We start from the raw sequence: 20236 nt of genomic DNA, 5'->3' as shown, positions 1-20236 counted from the left end.
TAATGTATGCAACTTTAATAAGAAATGAAATACAGATTACAAAATACTCCCATTTAATTTTGTACACCAATACTTCAATATTTTCACTCATTAAATAAAGCACATGTGACTCCAAATATCAAGGAATGCTCTTGGTTTATGACTAAATCCTCTAAAGAATAAAAGGTTGGTGAGAACTTAAAATTGTTAAGGTATTATGACATTGTTTATTTAGCATTTAACACAGACATCAAATAATCATGGTTAATACCAATTTAAGCATTTACAGAATACTACTTAGGCCCAATACTGATGTATTAAATGAAAATATCATAGAAACTGGTATTTATGGGACCATATTATAAAGCAGATTTTTTTTAACACTGAAACAAAGTTAAATGTACCTAAATGAGACATGAAGCTATTCTTGGTAATAGTACAAATTTTGTTGTATGGATATTACTATTTTTAAGTTTTCTCCCTTATATGAAACTACTGTAAGGAAAATTTGAGTATATTACAAGTCATGGATTGCTTTGTACATTCTATAAATAAGCATATTAGTAACTAATATATTAAGGCCATAAATCAAGTCTTAGAGAAACTTTACTTTTATGTGTGTTACCAAGGTGAAGTCAGCCTACAGACGCAGAATAGGTTAACAGGAATACATTTTTTCTCTTACCAGGTTTTCATGGTTTTTTTGTTTTTTTTTTTTTGGCGGGGGGACAGGATTTGGGGATAAGATTATTGAAAGCACCAGGGTTCAATAAATTTACATTTTTTCAAAGGAAAAATATTCTTTAAGAATGCAATGATGGCATAGAATTTTACTCTTATAGCATCAATCTTCAGATTAAAGTGACACTGTAATCATACTGTAAAGCTTTAGATAAGAATTTTAAGACACATCAATGACCACCGGTTTCAAACAAAATGCCGTGATCAAACTATTTAACTGCCATTTTACCAAGCTTTTACAAACACATTCAGTCTTCACTGTCTGAGCAAATTAGTTTTAGCTTCTTCATAGTCCTCCATCTGTCTTTTAACATGACGCCTGTTCGGTTGTTGAATTTATAATGTAATAGTATTTTAGACCAGTGTCCCTCTCCGTATTTCCTCACACCAGATCTCAGATTCTTGTCTTCTTCCCAGAGCCATGCCTTATGATAAAATATAGAACAGTTATTCACAGAAATAAAATTCTTTAAAAAATTAAAGAACATACTATAAATCCAACTGTTTTTAATCAAAATAATATTAAAGTTTCTTTTTTTTTCTTAATGTTTATTTTTGAGAGAGAGAGAGAGAGACAGTGTGAGTAGAAGAAGGGCAGAGAGACAGAGGGAGACACAGAATCCGAAGCAGGCTCCAGGCTCTGAACACAGAGTCCGACACGGGGCTTGAACTCACGAACCACAAGATCATGACTGGAGCCAAAGTCAGACGCTTAACCAACTGAGCCACCCAGGCATCCCAGTATTAAAGTTTCTAAAGGAGGAAGAATTTGCATGTACATTTCTTAGATTTCTGTAACAGCTTATAAGCTGTGGATCCATTTCACAGACAACAGAAGGTATACAAAATTTTACATAACATTTCAGAGGCTACCTAGACTCTCCTTTAAAATATCTATCATGGGGCGCCTGGGTGGCTCAGTCGGTTAAGCATCCAACTTCGGCCCAGGTCATGATCTCACAGCTTGTGAGTTCAAGCCCCGCATTGGGCTCTGTGCTAACAGCTCAGAGCCTGGAACTGCTTCAGATTCTGTGTTTCCCTCTCTCTCTGCCCCTCACCGGCTCACGCTGTCTCTCACAAAAAAAAAAATAAGTGTGAAAAAAAAAATCTATCACTTTTACAATCCCCAAGTTAAGAATTTCTGTTATGTAAGAAGTTGCTACAGTTTTGTTCAGTTTTTTAAGTTTATTTTTATTTATTTTGAGAAACAGAGAGCAAGCAGGGGAGGGGCAGAGAGAGAGAGAGAGGGAGACAGAATCCTAAGGAGGCTCCGTGCTGTCAGTGCAGAGCCCAGTGTAGGGCTTGAATTCACAAACCGTGAGGTTATGACCTGAGCCAAAATCAAGAGTTGGATGCTCAACTGACTGAGCCACCCAGGCACTCCAGTTTTGTTTGGTTTTAAAAAGTATTGGGGTGCTTGGACGGCTCACTCAGTTAAGCTTTGGACTTCAGCTCAGGTCATGATCTCGCGGATCATGAGTTCGAGCCCCGCGTTGGGCTCTGTGCTGACAGCTCAGAGCCTGGAGCCTGCTTGGGATTCTGTGTTTCTCTCTCTCTCTGCCCCTCCCACTCATGTGTGCACTTCTTCTCTCAAAAATAAAAAAATAAACATTAAAAAAAATAAAGAAAAAAATAAAAAGTAGTCATTGGTTTATGCAAATTTCAGATATACACCACAGTTTTCTTGTTCTAAGCTGAGCTAATTACTTTTAATAGAATGTACAGATGGTACCTGATACAACACAAAAGCTCAGATCTCTTAAAAAATAAATTAATATTCTCTGCCTGAATCCCCTTTAGGTTTCTGGGTACAAATTTAAACAGTATTTTCCAGTGGATCACATACAGCAGAGGTTAGCAAGCTACTGCCAAACTCCAGCCTTAGGCTGTTTGCACTGACCAGAAGCTAACAACGGTTTTTACATTTCAAAATAAGGTTTTTAAAGAAGAAAAAAATATGTGACAGAAACAGTATATGGCCCATAAAGCCTATTAAAATATTCACTACCTGGCCCTTTGCAGAGTTTGCCAACCTCTCACCTAGAAGTTAGTTATAATTTTGTCAAGTGAAGGTTAACCTCAGTTTTTAACATTAAGTATTTAATTTTTTCTTCTTGAAAAAGAGTTACTTTAATTTGATGCATTATTACTCTGTGATTGTTTATGCCTTCTTTTGTTTGATCTGAATGTTTGGAATCTTGCAAACTTAATTTCATCTGTGATTTATTTATTTATTTTTTTTAAAAAATTTTTTTTCAATGTTTATTTATTTTTGGGACAGAAGGAGACAGAGCATGAACGGGGGAGGGGCAGAGAGAGAGGGAGACACAGAATCGGAAACAGGCTCCAGGCTCTGAGCCATCAGCCCAGAGCCTGACGCGGGGCTCGAACTCCCGGACCGCGAGATCGTGACCTGGCTGAAGTCGGACGCTTAACCGACTGCGCCACCCAGGCGCCCCTCATCTGTGATTTAAAAGCAAGGGTCTTTTAAAACATCATATGGAACATGTGATCATATAGCAAATAATAACATCATCTTTAAAAGTTTAAAGAGGCCCACTCCTACTTTCTATAAAAGGAGTTGATGCCACAATTGGCTTCACGGTGTCAGAACAAAAAGTAAACACAAGGACAGTACAATTTCATTTGAGTCTACTCTTTCGTTTCCTCTTTTTTGTTTCTTCATTTTCGATATCTGACTTCTTAGATTCCATTCATAATATCATATAATAAACAAAGGGTTTAAGATGACATTTTGGGACATAAAAAAATCTGTATTCCTTGTGCTTTTCTGTCTTTTGCTTTCTTTTTTTTAAGTTTATTTAATTATTTTGAGGGGGGGAACACGTGTGCGCACGAGCATGAGTGGGGGAGGGGCGGATGGAGAGGGAGTGAGAGAATCTGAAGCAGGCTCCACAGAGTGTGGAGCCCGATGTGGGGCTTGAACCCATGAAACTGTTGAGATAATGACCTAAACCAAAGTTGGATGCTCAAACGAGTCACTGAGGTGCCCCTGCTTTCCTTGAAATATTATACATAGAATCAATAAAAAAAATGATAACAACCCTGGTCAAGCCCATAACCCACAAAATATAAAGAGCATATAACAAATTAAAACGCACCATTTTCTCTCCTATGGTTAAAAATGTTTTATGTAACTTATATTTGAAAATCGTATTGTCATTTTTAATGTCTTTCAGAAGAAAAAACCAATGCTCTATAATGCCTTAAAACGATACTATTTATAGTACCAAAAAGCCCCCAGTTACAGTAATTCCCATTACATACCATCTCTGGGGAAAAAAGTCTTTGTTGTCGAAAGACATTTACTTTTACTCTTTAATAGAATACATTTACAAAAGGAAGTCTCTTTTTAACCTGTGACGATGGGGCACCTAGGTGGCTCAGTTGAGGTAGGCATCCAACTCTTCATTTCAGCTCAGGTCATCATCTCATGGTCAGGAGATCAAAGAGATCGAGGAGATCAAGCCCCAAGTGGGGCTCTGTGCTGGGTGTGGAGCTGGCTTAAGATTCTCTCTCTCTCCTTTCCTTCTGCCCCTCCCCTGCTTGTGCACATGTGCACTCTCTCTCTCTCTCTCTCTCTCTCTCTCTCGAAAACCCATAAAACTGTGATGAGGCAGGCAGAAATACCTTTGTCTGTTTCACAGACAAATGCGGCAAGGAGACTCTGTCCAATCAGAAGAATGAAAATGTTAACACAAAATAAGATGAAATCTGTCACTCAACTGAAAAAAATTGTCCCACCAAAAAGCCAACAGTGGAAAGCTAAAAATAAAATGAGGTACTTGTGATAGCCAAAGAATTCTTTTTTGGCAATAGTAAACAGTGACAGACAATACCATCTATGTTCTATTATTTAAATTATGGAGTTGATAACCCGTGTTTTTTTTTAAATACCAAAAAAAGAAAAAAACTTTTTTTTTTATATATATCTATAAATAACATGTACGATCTCATTTGGAATTATTGCCAGAAGAACTACAGGGAAAGGTCAATTAAAAGTATGAGGCGGGGTGCCTGGGTGGCTCAGGTGGTTAAGCGTCTGACATTGGCCTAGGTCATGCATGATCTTGCCATTCCCGAGTTCGAGCCCAGCCTTGGGCTCTGTGCTGACAGCTCAGAGCCTGGAGCCTATTTCGGATTCTGTGTCTGTCTGTCTGTCTGTCTCTCTGTCCCTCCCTCCCCTGCTCATACTCTGTCTCTCTCAAAAATAAATAAACATTAAAAAAAAAAAAATTATGAGGCAGATGGGCACCTGGTGGCTCAGCTGGTTAAGTGTCTGACTCTTGGTTTCAGCGCAGGTTGTGACCTCGTGGTTCATGGGATCAAGCCCCGAGTGGGGCTCTGTGCTGGCAGTGGGGAGCCTGCTCGGGATTCTCCCTTCCATTTTCTCTTCCCCTCCCCAGCGTGTGCTCACTTTCTCAAAATAAATTAATTAAAAAAAAAATGTATGAGGCTGAGACTTCTAATTCTGGGACATATAAAAAGCTTGGAAAGATCACTCCAGTTCTCAAAAGAAAAAAACTAAACTGAAAGTCAACGACTCTTTGTAGATCCACTAGAGAATTAACGCCAATAGGCAAACTGCTAACATAAAAACTAGAAAAACAAAAAGGGCGATATAGAGAATCACAGCTTATCAGGAAAAGAAGCTCACAGCTAGAGCCAGTACTGATAGAAACACGTAACTATGATGGGTGAAGTGATGGAGACTCACTGTGGACAAGTTTGAATTAAAAAACTCCAGGTGCCCACAACTCCAACTCATCTCCAGCCAACTCCAGCCCCCGCTAGAGGAAATAAAAGCTGAGAAGCACATTGGATGGTTTTAGCCCGGGACACAACTCAGTCAACGAATTAGAAAAATCACAGAACTATAGAATACTTCCCCTCCTCCTGCATCTCACCATAGTATCTGGGGTCCTGTAAAACAACTGCCTCAGCTGGAAAAGCTGCTTCAAATTCTTACTAGGGAGTCTCTAGGGAAAACCAAAGACAGGAAGGGAGACAAAAATAAGGAAATATAATGAATACCTGTTTTTTCCTAGATCGACGTTTTCTAGAAGTTACTGGCTGACTGTTCAAAATGTGTCTTCTCTTGCTTTCAGTGGTTTGTCTGTTTTTTTCCTTTCCTCTACCTAAATGTAGAAATACAGTCATCAAAAACTGTGTCACATTAAAATAAAAAAGGGGATTATATTTTTAAAGGTTACCATGAAATTCCTATCTAGTATTTAGCTATTTTAAATAAAAGAACTCTGGCTGTTTAATTTTTTCCCCTTTGAATCTGGAAGCAGCACGGTACAATGCAAAGATCAGTTTCCAAAAATCATAGGGGGTATTGAATGCTGATGCTGATTCTTTTATATGTCTTTAAACAAGTTATTTTACCTCCCAGAACCATTTCTCATCATCTGCTAAAAAAAAAAAAAAAAAAAAAAAAAAAAAAAAAAATTGAGTAATATTTATCTTACAGGATTGTTGAAATTCACTTAGGATAATGCTTAAGGAATATCTGACCTAGTGTAAGAATTGTAACCCTTCCCCATTCCTTCTTTTTTACATATAGTCACTTTAGTAAGACAAAGATAGATGTACATGTTACTGAAAAGAAATAGAACTATTGAAAGAAAACTGTTTATGTAAAAACACTGAAAATCTCTACAAATAAAGAGTTTAGCAGGATGGTTGGATATAAGATCATTAAACAAAGCTCAATAGTATTTGTTTATTAGGAACAGTTAAAATACTTAATTAAAACAAGCAAGAGATAATATATGCAATAGTAACAAAAAATACAATATTCTTATAAATAAATCTAGCAAAAGTAGTCAAGATCTGTATGTATATAGTAAATTATAAAGCTTTACTATGTATGTGTATATATATACACTACACATTATAAGAAAATATATGAGACAATCTAAATAAGAGAAATATGCTGCATAGGAAGACTTCATATAATTAATATAGTCTATAACTAAAGTCTATAATTAACACTAATATATAATAACTGTGTCCATTTTTTCCAAAAGTATCTATTGTTTACAATGGAATTTCATCTTTTAAAATATTTTTTATTAAAGCATTTTTTTCTAATGTTTATTTTTGAAGGAGAGAGAGAGAGAGAGAGCGAGCGAGCGGGAGAGGGGCAGAGAGAGAGAGAGAGGGAGACACAGAACCCGAAGCAGGCCCCAGGCTCTGAGCTGTCAGCACAGAGCCTGACATGGGGCTTGAACTCATGAACTGTGAGATCATGACCTGAGCCGGAGTCTGATGTTTAACTGACTGAGCCACCCAGGTGCCCCCAAAATATTTTTTTCTCGTTTACTTATTCATTTTGAGAGAGAGAGCATGAGACCCTGTGTGAACAAGGGAGTGGCAGGGAGAGAGAATCCTCACTGTCAACACAGGGCCTGATGCATGGCTCCACCTCACAAACCATGAGATCATGCCCTGAGCTGAAATCAATAGTCAGATGCTTAACCACCCAGGTGCCCCTACAATGCAACTTCAAATAAAAATTTTAACAGGGTGTTTTGTAGAACTTAACAAGATTATTCTAAAATTATATGTGTTATGAGAAGTAGTCCGCCAATGGTCCTGAGCATCCTTTCAGTTTTTGCTGAATGTACAAGGCTTGTTTCCTGATATGAAGCAGTTTTGTAGTCAAATAGGCACCTAAGTAGGTCAAAGGAACCACAGCCTGAGCACCACATAACTACTCTTTCCTGCAGGGGTGTTTGGGCTGGGAGGGGGGTGGGGGGGTGGGGGTGGGAAAGGGGGGGGGAAACTAGCTTGTTTGCTATCATGTTTTGCTGCTTATTCAAAAAGTGCTAGGCCCTTGGCATCAAGTTCCTCAGTTACCATACAACCCATTGCCTGCACAGTGTCTATCTGGGGCCATTACACTGTCTATGGGACTTGGGATAAAGGAATCAGCATAACTATGTGGACGCCATGCTATTTGCTGTGCTATAACAAACTGTTTTGCTCTGACTTGTTAGGTCTTATTGTCTACTTGTGGCACCTGCATAATCCTCTATGAAGTTGGGTTTTTTCCTGACAACACAGAAGACCAAAACACCGAGAACAGTCAAAATATTTCTGTAAGATGAAGGGAACTGCTCTATCACATAAGGAGTTATTATAAAACTACAGTAATTGATACAATATGGTATTGTTGCAGGAACAGACCGTATATTCTAGTCAGGCTCCAACCAGGAAAATGGAAAACACACTAGTTATGAACAGAGATTTTCCTATTGCAAATTGTTTAAACAGGTGCTAGAGGACTATAAAAACAAAAAGGAAATTAATAAATTAGCAGAGATCAATAACTAAATTAATCATTACAGTTGGAGGTCTCAGTATTCTCTTTCAGAAACTGGTGGAACAAGTAGGCAAAAATAAGCATACCCAAATCGGAACAGCACTATGAACCAACTTGACCTAACTGACATTTTACAACACTCCATTCAACAACAGAATTCACATTCTTCTCAAGTGTACATCAACACTCACCAAGACAGACCATATTACGCACCATAAAACAAATAACTTAAAAAAAGAAAGAAATCCTACAAAGTATTTTCTCAGTCCCGAACAGAATTAAATTGGGAAGCAATAAGAGAAAGATTATCTGGAATACTTTTCAATATTTGGAAATTAAACAAAGAACTTGTAAATAGGCCGTAAGTCAAAGAAAAAGTCTTAAGGGAAATGAAAAAATATTTTGAACTAAATGAAAAAACAACATCTCAAAATCTGTGGGATAAAACTAAAGCAGTAATTAAAGGGGAATTTATAGTATTAAGTGCAAATATTAAAAAAGATCTGTGAATCTAGAAATAAAAGGCAACTCATATACAAAGTGGGGAGAAAGTCAGGTTGGCATCAGACTTGTCCACAGCAGCCCTCACAAAGTAAAAAAATAATGAATTGATATCCATAAAGTTATAAAAAAAACTATTTCCAAAGGATATTACATTTAGCCAAATTTCCCTTTAAGCAAAAAACACTACACATTCAAGATATAACATAGATCCCTATGTCAATGGCATTGCACTAACAATGTATGGGGACAGATGGTAACTACCCCTAGGGTGAGCATAGCATAATGTATGGAGTTGTTATAATAACTATGCTCTATACATGGAACTAATGTAACATTCTGTGTCAACTATATTTCAATTAAAAAAAAAAAAAAGAGGTCCTCCTAGAGGGGAGGCCAACAGAGCAAAGTAGAGCTGAGAGACACAGAGGAAGCAGGTCTGATGAAAATGCTTGAGGAGCAGGATCCAGCCACACCTGAAGGCGATGTATATCTGAACTTAGAAGTATCATGAGCAAGTAAATTCCCTTTCTCATCCCAAAAAGAAAAAAGAAGAATAGACATTCTCAGTGATGTAAATCTTTAGAAATTATAACACCTATAATCCCATCTTTAAAAAACCATAGCCAAGGGGTGCCTGGGTGGCTCAGCCGGTTGAGCATCTGACTTCAGCTCAGGTCATGATCTCACAGTTTGTGGGTCCAAGCCCTGCATAGGGCTCTGTGCTGACAACTCAGAGCCTGGAGCCTGCTTCGGATTCTGTGTCTCCCTCTGTCTTTGTTCTTCCCCCACTCACGCTCTGTCTCTGTCTCTCTCTCTCCCTCAAAAATAAATAAAGATTAAAAAACCATAGCCAAACAAGAGTTAAGGAATGGGGACATCATGGTCAAAGGGTCAGTAGTAAGCAATAAATCAATTTAAATACAGATTAAACTACTTTGGGAATTATGGCTAGAAAAGAATGCTACAAACCTTGAACATATGAAACTAAGAAAAACTGGGTAACTGGGAGAGATTTTTTTTTTTTTTTTTTTTGCTAATCTCACCCTTTTTAAATAAAAATCAATCAACAGTCTAAAGTTTAAATCTATGATTACAGAGGCAACCTGACCCAACCTCTTGAAGCAGTTCATATTCTTTATCCTTCATTTTGGAGGAATCATATAGATTACTGATATACTTCTTATGAAACATGAAGTATTTACATAAAGTCAGTGAATTTTTCAGTTTCATTCTTTAGAAACTAAATGTAAATAAATTAAAAAAAATTTTTTTAATGTTTATTTATTTTTCCAGAGAGAGATTGACAGAGTGTGAGCAGGGAAGGGGCAGAGAGAGAGGAAGACACAGAACCCGAAGCAGGCTCCAGGCTCTGAGCTGTTAGCACAGAGCCTGACGCGGGGCTCAAACCCATGAACTGTGAGATCACGACCTGAACCAAAGTCGGACGTTCAACCAACTGAGCCACCCAGGTGCCCCTGAAACTAAATGTAAATATATTTTAAAGTAACATGTAACTTGATCACATTTTTCTCAATTTTTATTTGGCTATCTATTCTTCCACTGAAGTAGTCTAGTCCAGCAATTAAAGGTATGGGCTATTCAGTCAGAATGTCTAATTTCATCTGTCTGGCTCAGTTGCTAAGAACATGAAACTCTTGATCTTGGCAACATGAGTTCAAGCCCCACATTGGGCATAGAGTTTACTTAAAAAAAAGAACATCTAATTTCAAATTCTATTTCTGTTCACTGTTTCTGTGACCACGTGCAATTTACTTAATCTCTTTTTGTATCAGCTTCCCCACCTGTAAAATGGGGATGATAAAAAAAAAAAAAGCAGTTGTAAGACTGCTGAGAATTAAATGAGTTTACATACAGAAAGCTTTTAACTCAAATACTAATCATCACCTCACTGAATGCTGGTAAGTTTTTTCTGCACAGAAAGAATTTAGGGGATTTTTTTTTTCTTTCAAGTTTTCTGAATCACTTGATTTTTTACAAGTACATGGCAGTTTTACAAATCTGAAAAAAAAATTTTTTAAAAAGGTGTTTTAAAAATTTTTGAAAAAAACTGTTTAGCACAAACAAAACTAATATCCTCTAACTATGAAGAGAGGATACTGCATGCCTTTTAACCAAACTGGAAGGTTTAAAAAAAAAAAAATGTGCATGTATGTATTACTAACATAACAAAAAGTCAAGAAATGTACAAAAACTCACAAGATCTTCCAGGCTCAACATCCACAGTCACTGTCAAACCACTCTGCAATGAGGTTATTTATTTATAGTTCTCAGAGTTTAGCCACTGATCAACTATTTAGAATGTAAAAAAGTATATGTTTCCATTTCTTTGGGTTTTGTATTATGAAATTAAAAGTCCAGAATCCCAAATTATTTTAGTTTATAATTGATTCCTATTTTGCAGCAATAGATGCAGAACAATTTTGGAACAACACGAAGCAAGTATTTCTTTGAGTTTAACTTTGCCATCTTTAAAATGAGGATGATAATAGTATCTATGAATGTAAACATTTCAGAGCTGCAATTTACAAATATCAATGAATACCAGCCCTGTCATCAGCCATCAGCTATGAATAAATTTATCCATTTAGTACCTACTGCAGCCCCACTCTGTCCCTGGCATCAAGCTGGCACATCTACTAGTGTTATATGGATCAGTAAACAATACTGTGCAGCAACAGTTTAAATATCCTTGCATTTATTCATACAGTACCCAGAACATAGTGTAGGCTCAATAAACATTTGCTGAATGAATATATACCAAGAAGAAACTTACAATCAAATTGTAATTTAAATAATTATGGACTGCTTTCAAGATTTTTTGATTCTTGTTGCTTGTTTTTTAAATCCAGCGATGCCTTTTTTGAGAATAAATTCTAAATGCAATGAAGAGGGTAGCTAGATTCTACAGTCAATCCTCATTATTCCTGGGTTCTGTAATTGTGAATTCACCTCCCTACTAATTACCTGTAACTCAAAAATCAATACGTAGAGTGCTTTTGTGGTCACTGCAGAACAACAAAAAATTTAACTCCCCTGAAGTGTACGTTCCTAGCTGAGGTTAAGCAAGGTGAAGCTCTGTCTTTCATGTTTTAGCTCTGTTATAAGTAATTGTCTTTTTTACACTCTATTTAATGCTACATTTTGTGTTTTTGGGTAATTTTGCTGTTTAAAAATGGCTCCCAAAAGCGTTGTGGAAGTGCTGTCTAGAGTTCCTAAGTGCAAGAAGACTGTAATGTTCCCAAAAGAAAAAATATGTGTGTTAGGTAAGCTTCATCCAGGCATGAATTACGGTGCTACTGGCCATGAGTTCAAGGTTAATGCATTAACATTATATATTAAAGTGTCTTTAAACAGAAACATATAAACACACTGAACAAGGTTATATATTTACCAGGTAACAAAACTGTGGTGACAAGAAGCTCAAGAGAATCTGGTCTTGTAATTCCCCTATAATGGTTCAGTATTCACTAATCATGGTGACTTCATAGAACATAACTACCATGATCACAACTATACGTTTCAGGTAAGTAACTACCTCAAGTTCCTGAATAAAGTTAAGGTAGAAAAGCAGTGTACCAGCACAGCAAAATTAAACTAGGCAATCAGAACGGTTAACTTTCTAAATTAATCACTAACTTTTTAAATTAACTCTATGAGGTTATGACATTTAATCCTCTGTTTCAGTTTTCTGAAGTGTGTCTGTGTGCTGTGGTGGGAAGGTCAAAGGCTGGATCACTTTCAAGGACACCTCAATTCTCCACTTCTAAAAACTGTAATAAGAGTACTCACTTTGAAGAGTTTCCACTCTTTCCTCTTTCTTATTAAAATCTTGCTGTCGGCTTCTGTGTTTCCATTTAGATAGAAAGAGATTCTTGTGAGACCTAAATTAAACATAAAAGCATAGAAAAGCTATAAAAAGGGTAGATGATTGGTCTTAACCTCTGTTCTAGGACCTTCTACTTTGGCCTTTTTCCTTTGGTGCTCTCCTTGCTGAGTGCCCCATCTTAACCTTGGCCTCTTAAGATTTTTGTTGTCTTTACTTCCCTCTCTTCCCATCACTTATTTCTTCCATCTCATCTACTTAGAACTCTAGATTCTTTTGGCCTTCTAATTAGATGAAGAAAAAAAAAAAAACAAAACACCTCAGACTATCAGCTATGAACTTTCATTCTTTCCCATGCCTCTTAAGTTTATTTCCCAAAAGAGAAATTCCAAAATTCCTTTACACATAATGGCAGGTATCACTTATCTTTATAGCTTCCAAAGAGAGCTTTTCTGACAGGAAGGCTGGAAATACAGAATGTGGCAAAATTTTTTGACAACCCTGCAAAGTTGTTATTATTTCAGTTTTATAAAGGAGCTAGTTTGGTTTAGATGAAAAAAGTAGCTCATCTAAGCCTAGGAAATGATTTTATCACCACCTAAAATCTCTATTTTTACCCCACAACCTGTTAATCCTTTCTCTCCCTTCCAGAACTTTCTATTGTGCTCTCTGGAATGCTGTTTTCAATCTCTTCACCAGTTCCCCCACCTCTTCCCATTGTCTAAAAACTAGCTCCCTCTTAGGGAGGGCTCTGGTACCCCAAGGCACTCCAGACTGGGCTGGCTCCTGAAGTGCTAGGAGGCAGCCTTTTGGTGCCCAGCCTCCTGGCTGCAACAAAGCTGGGGAGCAGGCCTACGTAAGTAGAGCAGGCTTAATCTTCTTCCTTCTATGACCCCAGGGTCCCAGAGATGGGTCTCTATACTTTTCATTTCCTAATGAATGCCTGCTTCCATGGAAACCTTAGCCCTTGCAGTTCATGCCACTGACATGTACCACCTGCTACCATTCTTCAGGATCATTCACTATCCTTGTAAGCACTTCCCATCATTAACAGATCTTTCTCTACCCCCAAGTGATGCCTTTATCATGTTATTTCAGTGTTCGCATCCCAAATGCTCCATCTCTGAAATCATTCATGTAGACTTTCTGCTCTCTGAATATGTTAGATTGTCTGTTACGAAATTTCTAGTAAATTAAACACACTTTTTCAAGTAATTTCATAAAATCAGAATTTGGGATATTCATCAGAAATGTAATCAACCCCCTAGCAACAGATCCTTGTTTCTGGGCCAGAATAAGAGTTTGTTAAACATCTGCTTTAAGTTCAAGCACTCCCTATATGTGTCTACCAAAAATGGCCTTGTGGAAACAATGTGTGACAACCCAGGATCCCAGAGGCAGGTCTCTATAGTTTTGAATTTCAAGACATGTCAGGGTCTTGAATATCTGTTGAGGTAAGCAGGCACCTGCAATATTCTCTAAATCACACCATTTATATGACAGTTATAACATATTTAGGTCTGCATGAAGTGCCTCAATCAAAGATTTTAAAGACAGAGAAGAAAAATGTCAATTTACTTCACCTCAATAAAGATACTGTACCCTCTGAGGATTCAGTTCCAGCAGACTTTTTGTCAGTAGTAACACTTTAAAAGAAAATTTGTAAGAATATAAACAAAAGAAACTTTTCACAAGGATAATACTACATAATCAAGTCATACTTCAATTTATACAAAATATCTTTGAAAAGAAACCCTGGTAACATTAGGACATACAGAGATAGTCCATTACAACATGGATAATTTCTGCCCAGATATGAGACCAGATAGATATTAAATCAAGCTTTCATAAACATACGTCAAGCAAAGTTAATGTACTCCAGCATTCATGTCACTTTCAAAAACTCTCCCATGGATCCTTATCTCCATGAATGCAAGTATAATTTCTCGCCCTCCCCACGAGTCTCCAACTGAACTTTTTAACAAATTCATCTCTTTTGCTGAAGTTAAACTTAAGCTTCCACAAAAAAAGCATGACCATTTGCATACCTCTGTGTCTTCACTGGAACTGTTCTTTTCTCCTAAAATGACACTTCCTCTTCAACCAACTGTAAAAATCCTAACTATCCTTCAAGGGCCTGCTCAATGCTCACCCCTCCTTGAAGCTACCCATCTCAACTTCTTTAGCATTTAAGTCTATCTATAAATTTTAACAACAAACTAGGTACTGTTCGTGTTTCATGTCTGTACTTCTCAATGCCTTGAAATAGTTTATAAGCTTTATCAAAGCAAAGTTGGCATCTACCATTGATAACATGAAGGCTTCATCTTTTGTCTGATTTCACAATCACACTTTTGATTCTATCCTTGTTCACTTATGTTCTGCTAACTTTTGTCCTATTGATAAATCTGATGTTTTACTTGTCCTGATCCTATTTGCTTCTAGAATGGTTTTGATAATTGCTTGGTTCTTGATCTTTATTTTGTCTCTAGTTTTAGTTTTGCTCCCCATGTTTAGTGCATTGCAAGTTCTAATGTATGCCTCGTAATGAACTAAATACCAAGGATACAAGGCTAACTAAGAACCTTTAAAGGATCCTCAATCTGGTGAGAAATACAAAAAAGTAAATAGGTATGTTACTATCCAAGATAAGTCCTTTTACAGAGATATGACTCAATGCTATGGGAGCACAGAAGGGACGACTGATCCAGAGATCAGGTGATGTTTTGAGCTAGAACTTGAATGGCAAGTAAGGGCATGCCTTGGAAAGAACAGAAAGAAGGTAATTCAAAATTAAAGCAAGAGACCAGGCATGAAAAAGCTTGTCATATTTGAGGGTCAGGACTAAATTCTGTGTTGCTAGAAAGTACCATGTATGTGGGCAGGGAGAAGTTAATGCTTAAGGGTAAGGTTGTATATGAAGAAAACAGAAAGTGGAGAGATGTAAGGCTTTGCAAGCCATGGCAATAAATTCTAACTAGAAAACAGAAAGCCAAAAGAGATTATTAAGCTGGAAAGTGATTTAAACAGATTTATTTTTATGGGATGCTAACTCTAGAAATCATGTCAAGGATGGATTTGTATGGTACAAAGCTAAGTAATAACCTAGGACACAAGTGATAAACAATATATTAAAGAAGCATGGAGATGGGATTCATAACACTTGGGGAGTTAACTGGATGTATGAGGAGAGTCAGGGTACAGAGACAGATGAGAATATCAAGAGTTCTGTTTACACACAATGATTAAACTGTGTCTTGTGTAAGAGGACATTTGAAATAAGTGGATAGTACTATATGAGAGGAAATGTATTCATCACCTGCATAAATCACGGCAAATTTTAATTTTATTTTAAAGCAGCACTAGCCTGAGCAAGAAGGCTAGGCCACCGGAATGTATTGGGTCTCAGTATTATCACTAAACTGTGATATACTAAACAAAATAAAATAAATGAGCCAATAAAAATGAAAAACCTAGGGGGCACCTGGGTGGCTCAGTCGGTTGAGCGCCCAACTTCGGCTCAGGTCACGATCTCATGGTTTGTGGGTTTGAGCTCCACATCAGGCTCTGTGCTGACAGCTCAGAGCCTGGAGTTTGCTTCAGATTCTGTGTCTCCCTCTCTCTGCCCCTCCCTTGCTTGTGCTCACTCTCTTGGGCTCTCTAAAATAAACATTAAAAAATTAAAAAAAAAAAAAAAAAAAGACCTACTTCTTAAAATGGATCTTAGAAAATCCTAAGACTTTAATAGAGTTTTTAGGGAGATGAACCAGTAAGGGAGCAGATCACATTAATAGGTAGGGAGAAGCAGAAACTATAAGACAACTAAGCTTAGTCCTGAGGTCTATCCAACTTGAACCCCAATCCCCATCTCTAAATAAGTAGTTAAGATGAGGAACCTGCAGCATTTGAGTGATGGCCAGCCCCCCCCCCCCACTACCCCCCCGCCAAAACGAGAGACACTACATCCGTTGCAAAATACATCCATCTGGAGACCACATGACTATCTGGCCATGGGTTAAGGGTGGAAGAATAGAGGGAATGGACCATAAGTTCAACAGAAAAGAACTTTATCATGGTAGAGTGTATGTTCTTCAATAAGGTTAGTTCCTAAAGCCAAGACAAAAGGTAAAAATTACCCTTGAAAATCTCTAAAACATAATTTTGGAGACTGAACTTGTCTCTCAATACAGTAGTCCCCCTCATCTGTAGTTTCGCTTTGCACAGTTTCAGTTACCCCCGATCAATTGCATCTGGGAGCAGATGATCGTCCTCCTGAGGATCTTATCAGCCGAATACTACATCACAGTGTCTGCGTCATTCCCCTCACTTCACCTCATCACCTACGCATTTCATCAGCTCACATCGTCACTAGAAGGGGAAGTACAGTACATGAAGATGTTTTGAGACCACATTCACATAACTTCTGTTCCAGTAGATTATTGTGGTTCATGTCTCACTGTATTTAATTTATAAACTAAGCTTTATCATAGGTATGTATGTATAGATAAAAACATAGCATATTTAGGGTTTGGTACTTTCTGTAGTTTCAGGCCTCCACTGGGGGTCTTAGAACACATTCCCATGGATAAGAGGGATTACTATGTGTAGGACTAACATAGCCTATTTCCCTCCCGCGTTGGAGCAAATCCCAATTTCTTCAGTTGAGCACCAAATGAAGTGGTTAGCTTAAGGTTAAAGATGTAGGAACAGTATCTTAAAATACTAGAATAATCCTCAGGATAGTGGGTCACATGATGAAGGCGTGTGGGATCTGAGAACTAAGGGGTACAGATGATTCAAGTTTCCAACTTCAACACTGTTCCAGAGCACATGTTGCCTGAGAATGGTAAATGGTATTACTCATACCATTTAAACTGTACTATTTCCGCTGAACACATATAACAACGTACATAAAACATGAAGTAACTGTACAGTACTTCAAATATCCAAATGTTAACAATCAGTAAAACATACCCTCTAAAATAATAATTTTTGTTAAAAATGGCTCACTAGCAACACTTTCACATAAAGATATTGTATCCATGAGACACAAAATATATTAATAAATTTACAAACCTTTTTCCTACATCCAAATTAGCTCCAGTTTCCATTTCAATACTGTTACCGTCAGGTTTCTCTTGAGAAGTTGTTCTTGCTCTTTTACTTTCCACTACTTTTGCTGCTGCCTTAAAAAATGGGGTTGTGAAAGAGGAAGGAATTCATGAAGCCATTGTGAACAAAGAGCATTAAAATTAAGCCTTCTAATTCCTTGAGTCATAACCAAAGTATCTGTTGACAGGTCAATAAAGGGACTGTGCTGTATTTTTCTCCAGGAAGTATGATATCAATAGCAGCTGCATTACTTACCTGCTTGGTTTTTAAGCCTTATGGAGAAGGTCTTTCCTTGTACATGTATTTCATATATAAAATGCTTGCTAGGCAATATTAAGATAAAGGGTTACTTAAAAAAATAAATAAATAAAAGTTCCAGATATTTTAAGACAAAACCCCCTTACTCATTGCTCCACTGAGGATAAAATGTTACAAAAAAATTTTTTTAAAGGCCTTTCTTCAGTCCAATTTTACTTTTTACAAAAAAATGCAAAAATTTTCTTTAACCTATTTTTCCCAACTTTTTATTTTGAAAAATTTGCCCAACTCTTATTTTAAAAAATTTAAAAAATACTGCGAAGATCACTGATAAACTCTTGAGATTCACTAATTGTAACGTTTTGCCATTCTTCTACAAAATCACTAAATAAAATTCCAATTAGTTTTTAAGGATTTCTATTCCAAGTATTCTCCTTTATTATAACAATTTATCCTTAGCTTATTGTTCGAGTCTCTTTGAAATACGCATACCTTCATAAGAAAGGCTGATGATTTTTCACTTATTACACAATTCACATAACTCTTAATTTTCTCCATCATGTGGTTGTAGCTGAAGTGCTGAAAAATGGAGTGGAATGTATCTCTCTGAGAGATTACCATAAGCAATTTCCTTTTTAAAGGCTAAAGAAAACAGGAAAAACATATTAATACATAAATCACAAATAAGATATTACAAATTTTGTCACATATTATTTAATTTAAAAAAGTCACATTATAAACTCAGGGATACAGGAGATTTTAAAAAATTCTGTTTCAAATTGCCCACCAATATATTTTTTCTTACTTAAAAAAAAAAAAAAACTACATCGTATTTCACACATATAACAAAAAGATTAAAAAATAAATTATGAACCTGAATGTCCACTGCCAAGTTTATGGAAATAAAACATCATCTGTACAACTAAAGCTCTTGTTTATTACCAAAATGATTGCACCTCCAGCTTCTCCTCTGCTCAAGGTAATCATTATCCTGAATATAGAATTTATCATATTCATGCATTCCTTTAAACTTGCACTATGTATGTATGCACCCATAAATATATGGTACTATTTAGCATAGTGTATTTTCTGAAACTTGCTATATTTTGCTCAGCTCTGTGACACTTATTCATGTTGACAATATTTTTATAGAATTAGCTACTTTTACTGCTGCACAATATTCCACTGATCAAAAATACCATTTATTCATTCATTCTTCCAGCCTTTTGAAAGCAGTTAGAGGCTATTTTCTATTACTGCAGCACTGGTAAACATTTCTCTACATGTCTTCTTGCGCACATTACAAGTTTTTCTTAGACATCAGTTCTTTGAAGGCTGGTTGCACAATTAAAGCTAGAGAGCTTTCAAAAAATTCTACTTCTCAGGCTCTATTCCAGACCAATTGTCTTCGTGGGGCCTGTTTTTTGTTTGTTTGTTTTTAAATAAAACTTCATGGCTTTTAAAATGTGCAGTAAAAATAAAAAGTTACTCCAGGGTATTTATCCAGAAGTAGAATTGCTGGAATGCATACTTACAGATTTTACTAAAATGCTCTCCTAAGTTTAAGTACTAATTTACATATGCCACTGAGAGAAAGGTATGGCAGCCTTACCATTTCTCCACTCTTTGGGCCAGCTGTTGGTATTCTAAGATATTTTAATTGTTGCCAGTCTGAGGTATAGGAAATACTATTTCAATATATTACTTGGGATTGCCTTGATTACTCATGATAGTGAGATTAAGTGCTTCCTCTTATGCTTCCTGGTTGTAAGGAAGGTTTCCTCTTCGGTGAGGTAGAGTGGAGTTTTCAGTAGCCTCACAGGGCTAAGGCAAAAAAAAGTGGGGGCAGGAAACTCAATAAACATATCAGGCTTTCAGCTGAGATCTCTGGAGGGTTACACCCTAGGAACAGGGCCAAATTAGAGAAAAACTAAGTCTAAATAAAACTACAACCTACTCTTGACCTAGCTCAGTCCCTCAAGTGGATTAAGGTGACCACTCTTCTACTCTATACCAGCATAGGAAAAGGTGCTCAACTTCACTATTCATGAGAGACAGAGAAACTAAAACCCAACGTGATAGTACTATATATTTGCCAGCATACTAAAAGGAAAACAACAGAGAAGGTCTGTGAAGCAACTGGAACTCTTGCACACTACTGAAGGAACTGATATAACCACTTTGGAAAACTATCTGGCAGTTATCTACTAAAACTGAGTATGTGCATACCTTATAACCCACCAAATCATTCTTAAGTATATACCCAACAGAAACACATACATTTATTCTACAAAAGACGTGTAAAAGGAATGTAACAGCCAAAAACTGGAAATAACTCAAATGTTTCTCAACAGTAGAATGGGTAAGTTGCATATTCCAACAATGGAACAATGGAAATAAATGAAATATTGTTAGAAGCAACACCATGGATCAATCTTATATAA

General features: G+C 36.7%; 1 protein-coding gene across 4 annotated transcripts in view; it reads right to left on the bottom strand.

Annotated features, from left to right (window-relative positions):
* The window catches only part of TERF1 (telomeric repeat binding factor 1), a 34547-nt gene continuing 14311 nt past the window's right edge, over positions 1-20236 (bottom strand). For 2 of the 4 annotated variants that reach the window (XM_047842463.1, XM_047842466.1), the window contains 6 exons: positions 18285-18434; positions 17499-17608; positions 14006-14068; positions 12389-12480; positions 5776-5879; positions 1-1145 (listed from right to left, as the gene is read on the bottom strand). In XM_047842463.1, the coding sequence (XP_047698419.1) occupies positions 969-1145; positions 5776-5879; positions 12389-12480; positions 14006-14068; positions 17499-17608; positions 18285-18434 (696 nt within the window). In that variant the 3' untranslated portion in view covers positions 1-968. The remainder of the gene's footprint in view (positions 1146-5775; positions 5880-12388; positions 12481-14005; positions 14069-17498; positions 17609-18284; positions 18435-20236) is intronic. The other 2 variants (XM_047842465.1, XM_047842464.1) reach the window with 2 other exon arrangements.

Source organism: Prionailurus viverrinus, chromosome F2 (genome assembly GCF_022837055.1).
Source record: "Prionailurus viverrinus isolate Anna chromosome F2, UM_Priviv_1.0, whole genome shotgun sequence".
NCBI classification, from domain to species: Eukaryota; Metazoa; Chordata; class Mammalia; order Carnivora; family Felidae; genus Prionailurus; species Prionailurus viverrinus.
The sequence above is the reverse complement of the archived record's forward strand: the minus strand, read 5'-3'. Positions and strand labels throughout refer to the sequence as shown.